Source organism: Zonotrichia leucophrys, chromosome 1A, assembly GCF_028769735.1.
Source record: "Zonotrichia leucophrys gambelii isolate GWCS_2022_RI chromosome 1A, RI_Zleu_2.0, whole genome shotgun sequence".
Lineage (NCBI taxonomy): Eukaryota > Metazoa > Chordata > Aves > Passeriformes > Passerellidae > Zonotrichia > Zonotrichia leucophrys.
Genome location: NC_088170.1, coordinates 68293801 through 68310032, shown reverse-complemented (window position 1 = coordinate 68310032; position 16232 = coordinate 68293801). Strand labels below are relative to the sequence as shown.

General features: G+C 44.8%; 1 protein-coding gene across 2 annotated transcripts in view; it reads right to left on the bottom strand.

Moving 5' to 3' along the window:
* SFMBT2 (Scm like with four mbt domains 2) overlaps window positions 1-16232 on the bottom strand; it is a 116887-nt gene that overhangs the window by 86732 nt on the left and 13923 nt on the right. For both annotated transcript variants that reach the window (XM_064703064.1, XM_064703063.1), the window contains exons 2-4: window positions 15844-16001; window positions 9673-9767; window positions 5844-6084 (exon numbers count right to left, since the gene is read on the bottom strand). In XM_064703064.1, coding sequence (XP_064559134.1) covers window positions 5844-6084; window positions 9673-9767; window positions 15844-15949 — 442 coding nt within the window. In that variant the 5' untranslated portion in view covers window positions 15950-16001. The remainder of the gene's footprint in view (window positions 1-5843; window positions 6085-9672; window positions 9768-15843; window positions 16002-16232) is intronic.

Sequence of the window (16232 nt, the reverse complement as noted above, 5' to 3'; positions counted from 1 at the left end):
AAATACTGACCAAATTATGCTGTTTGCCTTCACAGGAAGCCTGGGCAGGCAAAATGCTTTAACTCTACCCCAGCTTAATGGTATATTTGATGACTAAACTTTGTCAAGCTCAGCACCATGAAAGAGAAGTTATTTCGACTCAGGATCAGACTTCTGAACTTTAATCCTCCTTGTATTGATGCAACAGGGAAGTGAAAGCTGCTTTCCCACACAGAATCACAGTGGGATTGATCTTCTTGGTCACCAAGCCCAGGTATACCCAGTGTTCAGAGATTTCCCCATTTTTGCACCAGCCTATCACCAAATCAAAATATAGACCTGGTTCTCTCTCTGCTGTGTTTCTTTCCATCTCCACAGACTCCAGCTCACAGATCTGCACACAGAAATGCTCTGTTTGAATTTCCATCTGTCAATAGCATCAAAGCAGAGCCACTGCTGCAATTCCAAGCGTACAAAGCAATTCCCTCATCCAGTGTCTTTAGCTCATTCCAGGATGCATTACAACAGTGCCAGGGGAGCCTGGGCTCTGTCAGCTCAGCTGGAAATCTGCAATCTGCACAAAAACCCCCTGAGTGTCAATCACAGGACATCCCTGCTCTTTCACAATGCATAATTTAGCTACTACACTTGTCAGGTTCTCCACGCCCGATGGTGGATGTGGCCATGAACTCAACTGTCACCAGCAGAGAAAAACACACATGGAAATGAACAGTCTAAAGAACACCTCTTTTCCTTTCAGTAATCAAAAAAGTTTAGTTAGGCTTCAATTTTTAATGCCCAGTGGGTAAAAGGGATGAAGGATGCTCAGTCCAAGGGATGAGGAAGGCAACAAACTGCACTTGGAGGAGGAAGAGTTTTGGGTATGACATAGGAAGGGATAAATTCTATCCCTGCTACCATTCAGGTTGATAAAATGGGGAAATTTTAACTAATTGATGGAAAATCTACCTTACATCCCACCCTTACAGTGCAGGAAACAAAGGCTCCCACACCACCAGGGCCCTGCCACTGCCAGTGAACTCTGCAGGCTGCCCTTCCTCACATGAATTACAAGTGCTGAAGGGCCTTGTCAGGAAGGATGAAAATTTCACACTCAGCTACATCAGGCTGTAGTTACCCACTGCTTACACCACAGTTAATATGCAATAAAGAAGAAATCTCTGTCCCAGGACGTGACATTAGAGCTGATCACTGCCAAAGCTACAGACCATAAGGACAGCTTCACACTTGCCTCAGCTAGTTCATGAATAAACATCCAATTCATTCAAATGAGTTCTATATTAACTAATTTAAATAATTTTCATTTTGCTTTGAATGGTAAACAGATCTATTCTGCCAGGATAGTTGAGTTTGCAATTCAAATTACACACCGATTTGTAATGAGAAAAATATAATTAATGGCAGAGCTTGAAGTAACTACAATTTTACTCCTTTGATTTCCTGTGTAGGAGGGGGATGGAGCATGAAGCTCACAGCACACGTGCACTCACATCATCCTGCCATAAACCAAGACATTTTATTGCCACCTCAGGTATTCCTGGTCTGGTGACTGCACCATCACGTCACAGGAGGACAGAACATGACTTGACATTTTACTCACAGGCCACAGGCACCATGATGTAACTAATGTCACCCCATAAATAACACGGCAGCAGTCTGCAAATTAATCAACTTCCTTCGATTTGGATCATAAACTACAATTATTTGGCAGCCGCCTCTTAAAAGCTCTGTGTGTGCTGGACTTTAAATCAAGTTCTATTGATCTGCTGAACTGAACCAGCCCATTTTGTTGCATCTCTTTCTCATCTAATGAAATTCTTTGTCCCATCACTCCACCATTCTTGTCTGGCAGCACATTTACGAGATGAGCACCCATCAGTCCAACCTGACTCGTGAGCAGAAACAAAGCACTGTCCCAGTGCTGCCATCCTGCCTGTTTAACAAGTTCATTTTGGCAACTCTGCTTTTTAACCAAGGCCTTCAGCTCCTGATTAAAATCACAGCCTAATGACACACAACCAGCCCCAGCCATGCTGTAGCCAACAGATACAGCCACTGTAATCAAGGTGTGCAGAACTGATGCCTTCACAACTGGGTCTGTGCAGTTTAATGCTGGTTTTTGTTTCTCCACCCAAAAGTCTGACCACAAAATAAAGAGGTTTAAAAAAATCTCCACATAGAGAACATAGTTTCATAGAAAAGCTTCTCTTTTACCATAGGTGTTATGATTCTTTAAGTACTGAAGGTTGAGGTCCTCTTGAGCATTTTAGATGCCTCATTCCAAAATGAGCCAAGCTCTTAAATGTTTAAATCTCTTTTGGAATAACAACCCATGCATTTAATTTCTTCTTTTTAAAAATTATACTGTGACATATTCAACCAAGTTTAGTCACTGAAAATGGGAGTGGGAATGAGAAAATAAACAAAAAAAGCCCCAAACTAACAGAACAGCTGCCCACATGCAGCACCCTGGTGTCCAGTTACATCACCCACCAGAGGAAAAGGGATGCAGGGCACACTGAACACTGGAAGTCAGTCTGTGGTGGTTTGACCAGGAAGGAGTGGGAATTCTGGAAGCTGTGGTCAAACCAATGAAGGTTTTGGGTTTGAGACTGGCACCCGGTGTAGCCAGTGGGGTTTGGACACACCTCCGAGAATACACAGGGGTTAAAAGCAGGGCACTGCCCTTGGCACTCTCTCTTGGGACGTCGCTTCGAAGAGGTCAGATCTCTCCCCCGTCCAGCCCAGCCGCTGCTGCTGGGCGGGGGAGGGGCAGCCATGCGGTAGGCCCGGGGCCTGGACAGAGATGGGGGTGAGAAAGCTCTCAAGGATGGAAGGGTGGGGGAGCCCCAAGAGACATCGGGCAGTCATTCCCCCCCCCCCAGGAGGGAGAGAGAGGAGAGCCGGCGTCTGAATGTGATAGCAGCCGCCCAGGAGGAGAAAGGGGAGGGAAGAGTGCAGCCTGGCCGGTGGAGCAGCAGCACCTGTGGGAGTACCAGCATTCTACCAGCATTCTGAGATAGACAGAGACTGAAAACTTTTAACCCTTTCTTTCATGATTGGGGCCTTGCAAAAATGCTAATCCTCCTCGAAGCTGAATAAGAAGGGAGATAAGAGATGAGATGAGACAAGGACCTGGCCCGAAGAACGTGGAGATGATTGAATGGGGAGAGATGATTTGGAGTGGCCTTTTGGCTGGACTTTTCTTGTGGCCATGGACTCAGTTGTTCCTGTGACACAGACTGCATTTTAGGGGGAGGCAGTGCCTCAAAACCAGGAGGGTTCATTCGTGAGGACCCCCGGCCCCAGGGGGTTGGAAAAATATGGGGGGACAGATGTCCCAAAGCAGAGACTGTGCCTTTTTGGAGTGAGACAAGGCATCCTTGAAAGACAACCCTAAAAGCAGCTCTGGTCCATGCCGTCAGTGGTGAGAGCACTGGGCATGGAAGGAAGATGTCACAAGCGGCAAAAGGACTTTTTTCCGGGCGGTGCCGAAGTGACAAGGAAGCACACGAGGTTTCAGTGTGTTTCCAGGAGAAGCCTATGGAACAAGAAGGACTCCTTTCCTCTTCATGAACTGCAGTTTGAGTATACTAAAGTGTGGGGCCAAGGCTGGGCAGTTGATTTGGGAGAATGTATCGGATTGGGAAAGTCAGGGAGTGGGGAGGAGGAAAGTTTTTTGTAAGGTTTTCAATTTCTTTTTTTCTTTTCCTTATAGTCTTTCCCTATTTTCCTGTAGTTTAAGTAATAAAGTGTTCTTTATGTTTAAGTTAGAGCCTGTTTTGCTTATTCCTGGTCACATCTCACAGCAGACACCAGGGTGAGGCATTTTCATGGGGGGGGCACTGGCTCTGTGCCAGGCTCAAACCATGACACAGTCAAGCAAGGCAATTCACACAGAGTGGCCACGACCCAAAGGGCAAATTCCAGCAGATCCATGAAAAGCATTTGCCTCAGGTTATAAGGGAATTGTTATTTTCTATTATGACATTCAGTAAATTCTCTTACCCCCCTGACCCTCACTTTTGAGATTTGGTGTGTAGCACTGTACACCTTTCTGGTAACACTGATTGTAATCCACATAATAAAATGCAGTTTAAGAGGCCAATAAAATAAAACACCTCAACCCTCTCACATCAGCTTGATTTACTGGTACCAAGCCAAGAGATTTCTCAGCTGTATTTATCTTCAAGACTTCCTTTTTTTTCCCTTTTTTTTTAAGCAATCAATCTTGTGTTTATTCAAAACACACAGACCAGAACAAAAAAGACAAGTTTAGCTCACAGTTGGGCACATGCAAGGTAGGAATGTCAGCTTTGATTCAAAGACTGTGTGTACAGCTCACTTCAGGAGGAAGGCAGGAACACTCACTCCAGGAGAATTCCCACATGGCACACAACTGGCACATGCACTGTTTCCAGTGCCCACACAGCAGAAAGGGAAAGGGTAACTTCAGCAGCACAGCCCTTAAATGAGACTTCCCTTAAATGTATGCACAAGCTGGAGGCTGAATATTCATCTCTTCTTCCCTTGATGCAGAATAAATGGGATATATGGCAGAAATACTTAGCAGCAACACTGACAATATGCCTGTGCTTGGAGCAATGTAATAGCAAGGATACACCACAGCTGCTCTGTTGATGCACATAGCCTATATATACATTTATATATATATTTATATTCAAATACCTTGGGGATCAAATTGTATTATTAACAAACTGCTCCACATGGGCCATTCAGAAATCCACAACACTTTCATTCAGCTTTTGTGCACCTAAGAGCTGCCAATCAGGACATGCTCTAAACAATAATGACCAAATTCTGCTATCTTTAATCACGTGGATCTACCAGTGGAATTAAAAGCTGACAGAGTCTGGCGATGGAAGGTTTTAAATTTTCAGAGCAAAACAGTTTTGAGTGCAAAGTCAGCTTCTGATTTTGGTTACACCCAAGCTGATCTTGCTTATTTTAGGTTGTTCTCACTCTTGAATTTCACCCCTCCTTTCCACAAGAACAGGACTTCTCCCTGAAGTGAAAATCACAGCATTACAGCTCAGCAGTAAAAAGACATTTCCCTATGGAAGCGCCTTCTGTTGTCAACAACTAGGGCAAAAACTCCTTTGCTGAAGGCTGACTGGCAAACTGAATCCTGCGGGGACACAACTGTGCCCACATCACCCAACAGCAGCCAAGGACCTGCAATACCCATCCCACGTCCCATTCACAATCTCTGAACAATCCTTTCACACAGGATTTCTCTCCTGGGAAGCTTAGAAGCCTCAGAGAAAAAGGAAAACAATCATTATCTCATTTGCTTCTCCTGTATTGTGCTCATGTGGAACGTGTTATGAGATTGTTTACCCACAGGTGTTTGTTTCATTGGATTCCGGTGTGAGTTGTTTTGACTCTTTGGCCAATCAGTGCCAAGAGAAAAACGGAATCAATTATTAACTCATTTGCTTCTCCTGTGTTTTGTTCATGTGGAATGTGTTTGGAGATTGTTTCGTTGGTTTCATGTTAGTTGCTTCCACACTTTGGCCAATCAGTGCCAAGCTGTGTTGAGACTCTGGAGAATCACAAGTTTTCATTATTATCTTTTTAGCCTTCTATAAGTATCCTTTCTGTATTCTTTAGTATAGTTTAGTATAGCATTCTTTAATATAATATAGATCATAAAATAATAAATTAGCCTTCTGAGCACATGGAGTTCTCAGATTCATCATGGAGTCAGACTCATCATCCTCCCTTCATCAGCAAACCCCGCAAATCCAACAATCCCAGCCCAACCAGAAACCTGGAGCCCAACAACACAGCAGGACCCCAACAGAGCGGGCAGAACTCACCCTCTGGGGGCATCAGGACCTTGTTGTTCTGCGTGCACCAGCCCACGGGGTGCAGGTCTGCTGTCATCACGTCACACCAGAAGTCAGCCCTGCGGTCGTCGCCGTAGCCGCAGTAGCGCAGCAGCAGCAGCTGCCCGCACGTGGTGATGATGGTTGCCACCCAGTACGTGTCTGGGCTGCTCTTGTTGGCCACCTCCAGCTTCATCCCTGGCTGGAAGCTGCTCTGAAGGCTGATTTCAACCTTGCAAAAGGAGAAAGGAATGGTGTTAACTTTTTCCGCTTGGTAGGGAGATCCCCTCACGTCACCTCCCCTGGGAATGCTGCCCTTGAAGAGCAGCCCTGGGATAGGACATGAGCTGATTGTGCTTCTTAATCCAACCACCTCCTCCTCCTTCTCTCTGGGCAGTTCCAGTCCTACTTCACTGGCTCATATCCCATCATGCAGGCACTGAAGTGCAGGAGTGGTGCCTTCAGGTGTACAACATCCAAGAGAGGATTGGCATTCATCTTCAAGCCCTCAATGTCACCAATGCCTTGGATACAGCCAGCATAACCCAAATGAAGCTATATTTCCCACATGCAGGAGTGGTGTCCTCAGGTGTACTACATCCAAGAGAGGACTGGCACTCATCTTCAACCCCTACATGTCCCCAGTGTCTTGGATACAGTCAGCATAACCCAAATGAAGCTTCATTTCCCACTGCACAGCTCCACCAGGCACACCACAGGGCACAGAAAGGCAGGTATGGAGCTGTCACAGACATCTTTTATGAAAATCCTTTCCTTAGGATTTTTTCCTCCTGAGAAGCTGGGAGGCCTCAGGAACAAAATGTAAACAATGATTATCTGCTGCTGTGGAATGCAACAGGTGGATGTATGATTGGCCCAAGTTGGGTTGTTTTTTATTAATGGCCAATCACAGTCAGCTGGCTTGGACAGAGAGTCTAGGACAGCTGCCTTTGTTATCATTCTTTCTTTTTCTATTCTCAGCTTAGCTAGCCTTCTAAGATTAAACCTTTTCTTCTATTCTTTTAGTATAGCTTTAATGTAATATATATCATAAAATAATAAATCAGCCTTCTGAAATATGGAGTCAGATCCTCGTGTCTTCCCTTAACATAAGACCCCTGTGAACACCGTCACATGGAGCACCTCCAGGAGTTAAGCCCAACTACAATATTTAGTCACATCACAACACTGAAGCACCTCTAGAGGCCTGACAAGCATCAAGGGCTGAATGCTGTACCAGGCAGACCAAGGAGAGAATTTCCACTGCACCTATCCTCAGCAGCTCAAGCCTCAACCCATTCCCCCATGGAAAACAAGGCATGACCTGTCACTGACAGAAGTAAATTGTCTGAGTCACTGTCCTCCATCTGATGGAGATGTCACTTCCATTCATCTCAGCAGTGACAGGGCACCTGTAATGTGCCCTAGGACACTGCAGATGCCAGTGCATCTCTTTTGGGACACTGCTGATGAACACCAGGGCCTGCTGTAGCACCACCTGTGTCCCAAGCACCAGTGGGATACTTCTAGCTGCTGCTGATAAAGAAGAGGTGGATGCCAGTGCACTGGTCAGGTGCCAGCCTTGTCTTCACAAAACCATCCAAAATATAACCTGTTACTCCTCAGGAGATATTTAAGGACAGGCTATCACAGGTTTCATAGAACCTTATCAGCTCCTGAATAAGAGAGGGATTATAACTCTAGGTAAGCTTGTCTCTGATTGACTTCCAATTGAAATGGCAGTTTTAAATGACTCTTTTATTTATAAAGGCAAATATAACATGGTCTACTTGCTCAAGGATTTCACAGATGTGGGGATGCCAAGCTGCTGAGAAAATACTCCTCTGGTCCATCAGCGGTAATCCCTCACTCATCCAGCTCCAGCTTCTGACCCCAGGGCTGCCCAGCCAAACCCATTCATCATCTGTACTCCCTATGCCTTTCCTGGGGTGGGCACTTCCAGCAGAATCAATGCCCAGAGGCACAGAACAACTGAGAGGGACCTTTGGACATGGTGTGACACTGAGGGTGGCCTGTGACATGCACTGCTTAATCAGTGCCAAACCAGGACCTCAGCAATGCTCAGAGTCCTCACAAATAATCCAGGCTACAGACCGGCCCATGTCCCAGTACAAACTGAATCTCCTGGCCTCCTCCCAGTACAGAATCGCAGCTGCAGCTCAAAGCACCTCAGCCTGATGCCTGACACAGACATCTTTTATAAAAAATCCTTTCCTTAGGATTATTCCTCCCGAGAAGCTGGGAGGCCTCAGGAACAAAATGTAAACAATGGTTATCTGCTGCTGTGGAATGCAACAGGTGCATCTGTGATTGGTCTCATGTGGTTGTTTCTAATTAATGGCCAATCACAGTCAGCTGGCTCAGACTCTGTCCAAGCCACAAACCTTTATCATTCTTTCTTTTTCTATTCTTAGCCAGTCTTCTGATGAAATCCTTTCTTCTATTCTTTTAGTATAGTTTTAATGTAATATATATCATAAAATAATAAATCAACCTTCTGAAACACTGAGTCAGATCCTCATCTCTTCCCTCATCCTAAGACCCCTATGAACACTGTCACAGATGCCTGCAGAGAGTGATTCATTTACTGGTTTTTGGGGGTTTTCTGAGCCCTGTGCTCACTGTAACACCAGCAAGGTACTCTGGAACCAAGAGACTTGTGACTGGAAATCACATCAAGAGGAGAATCAGACAGACAGATAATACAATCTCCTCCTACAGCTTTTGGCCAGATTTTTGAGTTTCAGATTGTGAAGCAGTCACTAAGGGCTGCTCCAGCACCAATGTGTCCCACAATGACAATCCCAGGATTGAGATGCTGTGAGACACTGCAGTCAGCAGGATCAGTAGGATGAGCTGGACATCTCCTCACAACTGAAGGCATCCTTAAGGGCTTCATGAAGCACTAAACTTTCTACTTTGAGCCTGGAGTAGAAATCTGGGACAAGATGCTCTCTCCAAGCAGCTGCTGGATCAAGAATAAACTCCACAATAAGCACTGCCCTGCAGATCTCCAGTACAGAGAATTTTGGTCCTTCATCCTGCAATGCTCCAGGTTAACTGTTGTTAAAATGAAAGCAAAATAGAGAATAGAGGACTTTTCTAGTTTCTCAGACTAGATAAAAGAGAGGTTTTTTCATCCCTGCAGCTCCTTTAGCCCTACAAAACAAGCCACAAAATCACCTGGAGACAAAGGTGGTTGGACCAGGTGATCTCCAGAGATGCCCTCAAATGCTGCTGGTGCTAACACAGAGCAGAGCACAGACCTGTCACTACCACAGGATTCTTAGAACCTTATCAGCTGCTGAATCCAGAGGGATTATAACTCTAGGTAAGCTTGTCTCTGATAGATTTCCAATTGAAATAAATGACTCTTTTATTTATAAAGACAAATATAACACAGTCTACGTCCTCAACCACAAAATCACCTGGAGACAAAGGTGGTTGGACCAGATTATCTCCAGAGGTGCCTTCAAACGCTGCTGGTGCTAACACAGAGCAGAGCACAGACCTGTCACTACCACAGGATTCTTAGAACCTTATCAGCTGCTAAATCCAGAGGGATTATAACTCTAGGTAAGCTTGTCTCTGATAGATTTCCAACTGAAATAGCAGTTTTAAATTATTCTTTTATTTATAAAGACAAATATAATATGGTATACTTGCTCAACTGAGGGTTGGTCTATTTGCTCAACCACAAAATTTCTCCCCAAAATGGGAAGATTTCACTTTCAGTTCTCCAGGGAGACTCTGAAAACCAGAAGAGGGAACGTGTCCAACACCCACAGGGAGCACATACATGTTTGAAGGAGGTGTGGGGAGCAGCACTGGCTCCTGTTTCCTCCAGGAACTCGTCCCAGTTGAAGTCTACATCCTCAATGCTGGAGCCCTCATCTGTTCAAGAGAAGAAAAAAAAAAATAAATTAAAAAAAATGAGAGAAAGAAAAGCAGCCTAAAACACAGCCAAAGAAGGCAAAAGTTGTGTCAAAGAGTTCAGGGTGAGAATAGCAACCAGTATAAACATCAACAGAAGGGAAAACAGAAAGCCTGCTTTAAGGATCTGTGTTTTGACCAGCTCCTGCTATGAATTCAGCAGACTCTGGGCTTTTAGCAGCCAACACTGAGACCAGAAATGACTCTGCTTCCATGGCAGTGGGGGCACAAAGCTGTCACACACTGCAAGAGGCACTTGGACTCTTTTATTTTGCATTTGGTGACTCCCAGGCTGTGAGGGATGTGGCTGCCTGCCCACCCTCACTGGTGCAATGTCCTTGTGCCCTCACAGTGCTCCCCAGCCCTGGTGGTTTCAGCAGTGCCCCAGGGATAAATTAAAGATGCTTCTGTTGGCTGAGCCGTGAGTACACCAAACACCAACCCTTGGGGTGAGTGAGACCCATTTTCACTCCTGCCACCCTTCTTCTCCTTCCTCAGCATCACTGCACCCATAAATCTCAGATAAATCCCTTTTACAAGCTACAGCTGCTTTCCCCAAACCTCACCAGCCCCGTACTGCCTTCTTATCCCTGCTCCCCTTCAGATTTGGGGCTCTGTGTCGCCTCTCCCCCATCCACACCCCACAGCAAGGGCTGGACATGACCACTTTTTATTTTCTTCCTTTAGAACCACACTGAGGCACAGCCAAGGCCCAAAACCATCTCTGAAACTCATCCAGCAATAATTAAAAATAAATCTTCTTTCACTTCCAGAAAATCAGCCAAATCTGATTGTTTTCATTTTGTTCCCAAGCAATCTTGCAAGCCCAGTTTCATCCCCAGAGCAAAAATATTTACAGTCTGGCAATGAGCTCTTTGCAATAAGCATTTATCAGGCAAACTCTGCAAGACCCTTTACCTGCCCCAGCATTCATCAGCGTGGCCATGATGTAATTAAAGTGACTCATGACAAACTGAATTAAGAACCCTCCCCAGACAGTTTTATGAAGAAAAAGGCTAGGTTAATTTATTGCAATTATTGCTACAGGTCTCCAGTTTCCAGGACCAGAGAAAATGATGTTGTGCAAGGGGAAATTTCTCATTATTAAAAGGGGAAGACACAGTTTTTATTTGCTGCCTGTGGCACCAGACCCATGTAGGTGAGGGGGGAAAAAGGGGAACAGAAGAGGGTTTTTGAGAGGGTAAAGATCTGTCTGGGAGTTCAAAGCTGAGCTGTCTACACTATTAAACACTTTCATGCTGCTGCATCAAGCCTGACTCCTTGCCCTAAACTTAAATCATCTTCTTAAATATGGAGATGCAAATCAACATTTACTCCATGATAAAGACACTACCAGGTGACTCTTCAACTCAGCAAGAAATAACCCAATTCCATGATTACAACCCAAAAACAGACAAATTCATGGCAGAATAAAGAATGGGATTTGTTTTGTTTTTTTGCAATCACTGAAAAAACCTCCAGGCTCAGAAGCTGGCTCTACTTGAGATATCTGACCCAGAATGAGGGGTTTGTTCAACCTTGACTGAATGATAAGCCACAACTTAACCACAAGGTAGGAGCTTGGTGGAACAATTCTGTATCATGCAGGCAGGCAATTTAGATGAACAGGGATATTTTTCAGCCTTCATGCCTGCAACCCTGCAGAGTTAATGCTACAGAGAAGAGCTGTGTGCAGAGATTGCAAAGGCTGAGCCTCTAAAACCAAGTCCATCAGGAGATGGGCAGATATGATTATCCATTCCAGGCTTAAAAGTGCTTAAGCAACTTTTTTCCCTGAGCACAACCCACCAAAGGTCAGAAGCACCTGACATGGAAACTTAAGTGCATCATCCCCTGTGCCTCATCTCTCCCTGCTGCCTGTCTCTGTGGGGTTGGGATGGGCTGTTCCAACAATCTCAAGGGCATCTCCACCTCAGGACATGGCCAGGACACCTGGAACAGGCTGCCCAGGGCAGTGGGGGAGTCACCATCAGATTTAAAATTCACAGGGATGTGGCACTTGGGGACATGGCTTAGGGTGTGCTCTTGGCAATGCTGGGGAATGGTTCTCAGAGTTTTCTTCTAACCTAAATAAGTCTGTGATTCTATGACTTGGACCCAAAGCTCTCAGAGGTCTCTTCCAACCTAAATAATTCTGTGATTCTGTGACTTCCAGGTCAGCTCTCTTCTCTCCTGGTCAGGCACTTCCATGTCAGAGCACTTCCCTTTCCCTCACCTCTGTGTACTGACAGTTTTTATTCCTGTTTTTGCTCTAAATTCCTGTGTGAGTCTCTCCTTTAGCACATTCTCCTTTTCTCCAGCCTTCCTCAGCAACCTTACAGCAAAGATTCACTCCACAGAGGTTTTCAGCCAGTCCAGTGCATCATCCCCAGCCCTTGCAAGGAGCAAAGTCTCCAGGCAGGTCAGAGTCCTCTCCAGAATTTGGGAAAAGATTTTAACAAATAGAACTGGATGCAATTTTTGGATGCTTTAAGTCCTTCACAACCTTATTAACCCTGACTGTTGCAGATATCTTTTATGAAAAATCCTTTCCTTAGGATTTTTCCTCCTGAGAAGCTGGGAGGCCTCAGGAACACAATGTAAACAACGATTATCTGCTGCTGTGGAATGTGACAGGTGGATTGTGATGGTGTTCACAGGGGTCTTATGTTGAGGGAAGAGATGAGGATCTGACTCCACATTTCAGAAGGCTGATTTATTATTTTACGATATATATTACATTAAAACTATACTAAAAGAATAGAAGAAAAGGTTTCATCTCAGAAGGACAGCTAAGCTAAGAATAGAAAGGAATGAATCAAAAAAGGGTTGTGGCTCAGACTCTGTCCAAGCCAGCTGGCTGTGATTGGCCATTAATTAGAAACAACCACATGAGACCAATCACAGATGCACCTGTCGCATTCCACAGCAGCAGATAACCATTGTTTACATTTTGTTCCTGAGGCCTCCCAGCTTCTCAGGAGGAAAAAATCCTAAAGAAAGGATTTTTTATAAAAGTTGTCTGCAACAATGGATCTGTGACTGGCCCATGTTGGTTATTTCTAATTAATAGGCAATCACAGCCCAGCTGGCTCGGACAGAGAGTCCGAGACAGAGCCTTTGTTATCATTCTTTCTTTTTCTATTCTTAGCCAGCCTTCAGATGAAATCCTTTCTTCTATTCTTTTAGTATAGTTTTAATGTAATATATAAAATAATCAATCAGCCTTCTGAAACGTGGAGTCAGATCCTCATCTCTTCCCTCACCCTCAGACCCCTGTGAACACCATCACACCTGACCTGCTCTGCCACAGGCCAGCACAGACTCTCACTGGAAGGTTATTTCACATCCTGCCCAGCAAAACTCACACCACCACCTTTGTAACAAAATACCACCCAGATCTCTCCTTTCTAAACCCAAATAAAGAGGTTTTATAAGGCCCAGAGGCAAGGCAGAGTGAGAGCTGCAGCCTTCCCTCGCTGTCAGCTCATTCCTCTCTGACACATCACCAGCCTGGCTCCTACACCATGCTTTATCTGCAGACTTTATCAGGAAATTACTTTTACAAGGTCTGTAAAAATAATGTCAGAGTACTCATTTATCACAGCATCACTGGTTTATTTTGCTTCATTTCACCACAAGGGATTCTGAAGGGACTGTATGTTTTCTAAAATGGTTTTTCAATGGACTTGGTTCCCTGCTGAAATTCTGGCAGAGCAGACACAGGGATGGGACCAGCCCAAAGGACCCAACACTACCCACACATTCAACAGGGCTGCACACAAATCTCCTCATCCATCACCAAAAAACCCAACTGCTGAGGAGCTCAGGACACCCTGAAAGGTGATAAATCTGCCATTAAACCTGTTTTACATACCAGCTCCCTTTCCAATTATTGGCACTTAGGTCCAGAGCTTTTTCTTAATGAAAGAGTCAAGGCTGGCTGCTTTACAATACGGTGATGTATAAACAAGCCCAGGATGACAAATAAAATCAACAAGTCATTATCTGAGAGCCTCTCAATGGCTTTAAAGTGCTCATGCATTGACATTATAAAAATGCAACTGCTCCAGCTGTTAACAGCCCCCTGGAATGTTCAGCTATGGAAAAGAAAAGGGATAAAAGACCCAAACCCTGTGGCTCCAGAAACAATGATTTTTAATTTTTTTCCCCTCAGGCTTCACTGTAGGAGAAAGTATTTAAGGCAAATTGTTTAGACATCTTATTTATAGCATCTAGATACATAAAAATGACTTTTTGAGTGAACAGAGCACTGAAATGCTCCCACAACAGGTGTGGGGAGACACACAGACACCTGATCAACCACAAACCTCTGGCACAGCCTTGGGAGAGCCATCAAAATCCTTGTCCCCACCAAAATTCAGGCATTACAGGCCAGTTCTCTTCATTCCCCAAAAAAATGTCTATGGTTGGCCAACTGAATCTCACCTTAGAGATTCCTATCTCTCAAAATAGATAAAAATAGATAAAAATAGATCCAGTGGTGACCAGATCAACCCAGTTGTGTCCGGTCTGGAAATCCAAGGATCTGGCATCCAAGGAAACAGGAAAATCACTGAGCTGCTACAAGAAGTGAGAAAACTGAAGGTTGAGTGGCCAAATTTGTGACCTGCTGAAGGAGAAGCAAGGAAAAACTTGGCTTCAGAAAGAAAGTAGGTTAGGTCTAGCCATAATGTACTTTTCCATCATATGACAGAGTCTCCTCCTGCTTTGGCTAGATGGGAGAAGCTAAAGCACCTGATTCCATCAAAAATCACCAGAATGAAGCATTTACTTTTCTGCTTCATAGAACACCCAAATTTAGCACAGCAGATCCTGACACCTTCAGGAGCCCATCCCAGAGCATTACAAAGCATCCAGTCATGAGCACAAGGACAACATGGCACCAGCTCTCCTCTCCTCCGTGTTTGTGAAACCCCCTCACCTGAAGCACTCCAAAAAATAGTGAAGGAAATGAGGGGAAAGGTCAAAACAAAGGACAAATGCTGTAAATTTATCTACATCCACTGTTCTGGAGTGGATGTAGATTGTTATTGGGATTAGGCTGATTAAGAAGGAGGTTTGGACTGTGTTTGTAATTGTGTTGGGGGTGCTCTTGAGGTTGTTGGATAGAAGTGGAAATAGGATATTTTCTGAATGTTTGTTCTGTCTCTCTTTACCACAAAATTTCAACAGGATACAAAATGGTGGGGAAGCTGGGAGAACACAATATGCTGCCTTGGGAAAGGTTTTCCATGGCTGTTTGTTTAAATTTTGAATAGCTGATACTGCAAATGAGGTCCAGAAGAGGAAAAACTTTTATTGCCCATCAATCACAGGACACAGTCCAATCCTAAGACCCAAAAAAGGGCTTGGAGCTGTACAACCATTCCCAGTGCCTCCCTGGCTTCCAGATCTATCTGCAAGGAGCTGCAGCAGTGAGGAGTGTGGCAGCTCACCTGTGGAAACCCCGGGCACAGGGAATATTCCTCTGTCTGCTCTGGGGTGCCCTGACCCCCAGGGCAGCACTGACTCTGACCCTCATCCATGGAGAAAATTTCCCAGACTTCCAGATAGACTGGAACCCACAAAAGTGTGAAATAGATTATAGAGAGTAGTGTAGGTGTATCACTTGGTGAGAAATTGAGGTTTTGGGATTTTTAGTGTGCTGTGGATGGAAGAAAAATGGAGGGCACAGGGTGTCATCCTGGGTTTCTTCTTCATGCTGCTTCTCCATGGATTTGGGTGGCATTTTGTAATTGGGCAGAAAAGTCCCCATTGCAGCTCTGTAGGATCAGTTATTGGGTTATAAGGCAAAATAATCCAGGTGTCAGCTCTTAATTGGATAGTTCAGTCTTAAAAGGCCTTGTAACAAGAGATTGTTGGCCATTTTGTGCCTTCTAATGAAAAGCTGCTGAACTCACAGTAGTGAGACTGTTTTACTGATAAGAAATAATAAACAGCTGAGTCCCAACATGAGCTGCCATCTCAAGTGCCTTCAATCCAGAGACACCAACAACTGGGACCCCACACTCACCTGAATCAAAGTGCTCCCCATCACCATTGGCTGGGCTGGGATCCTGCTCTGGGGAGAGCTGCTGGGTCTCTCTCATGCTGGCAATGAAGGATGCCCTGGTCTCCATGGCTCAGAGGAAGAGGCTTGGCCTTCCTAATTCATCCTGCAGCAAGGACAAGCTACAAGGAAAATTTGGAAAAAAAGCAATGAGTGATTTATGGTACACCAACCCATTCCCTCAGCCTTTCCCCACTCTTTTCACATCACTCCATCTTGATACAGTTGGAATGAAAGATCTCAGAGGTCTTTTACAACCTAAATAATTCTGTGACCCTCTGATGGTGCCCCTTCCATCCTGCTCTTATCTCCAGCCTGAAGCTGGGGTTGAATGAAAACCACAACAAAGGACC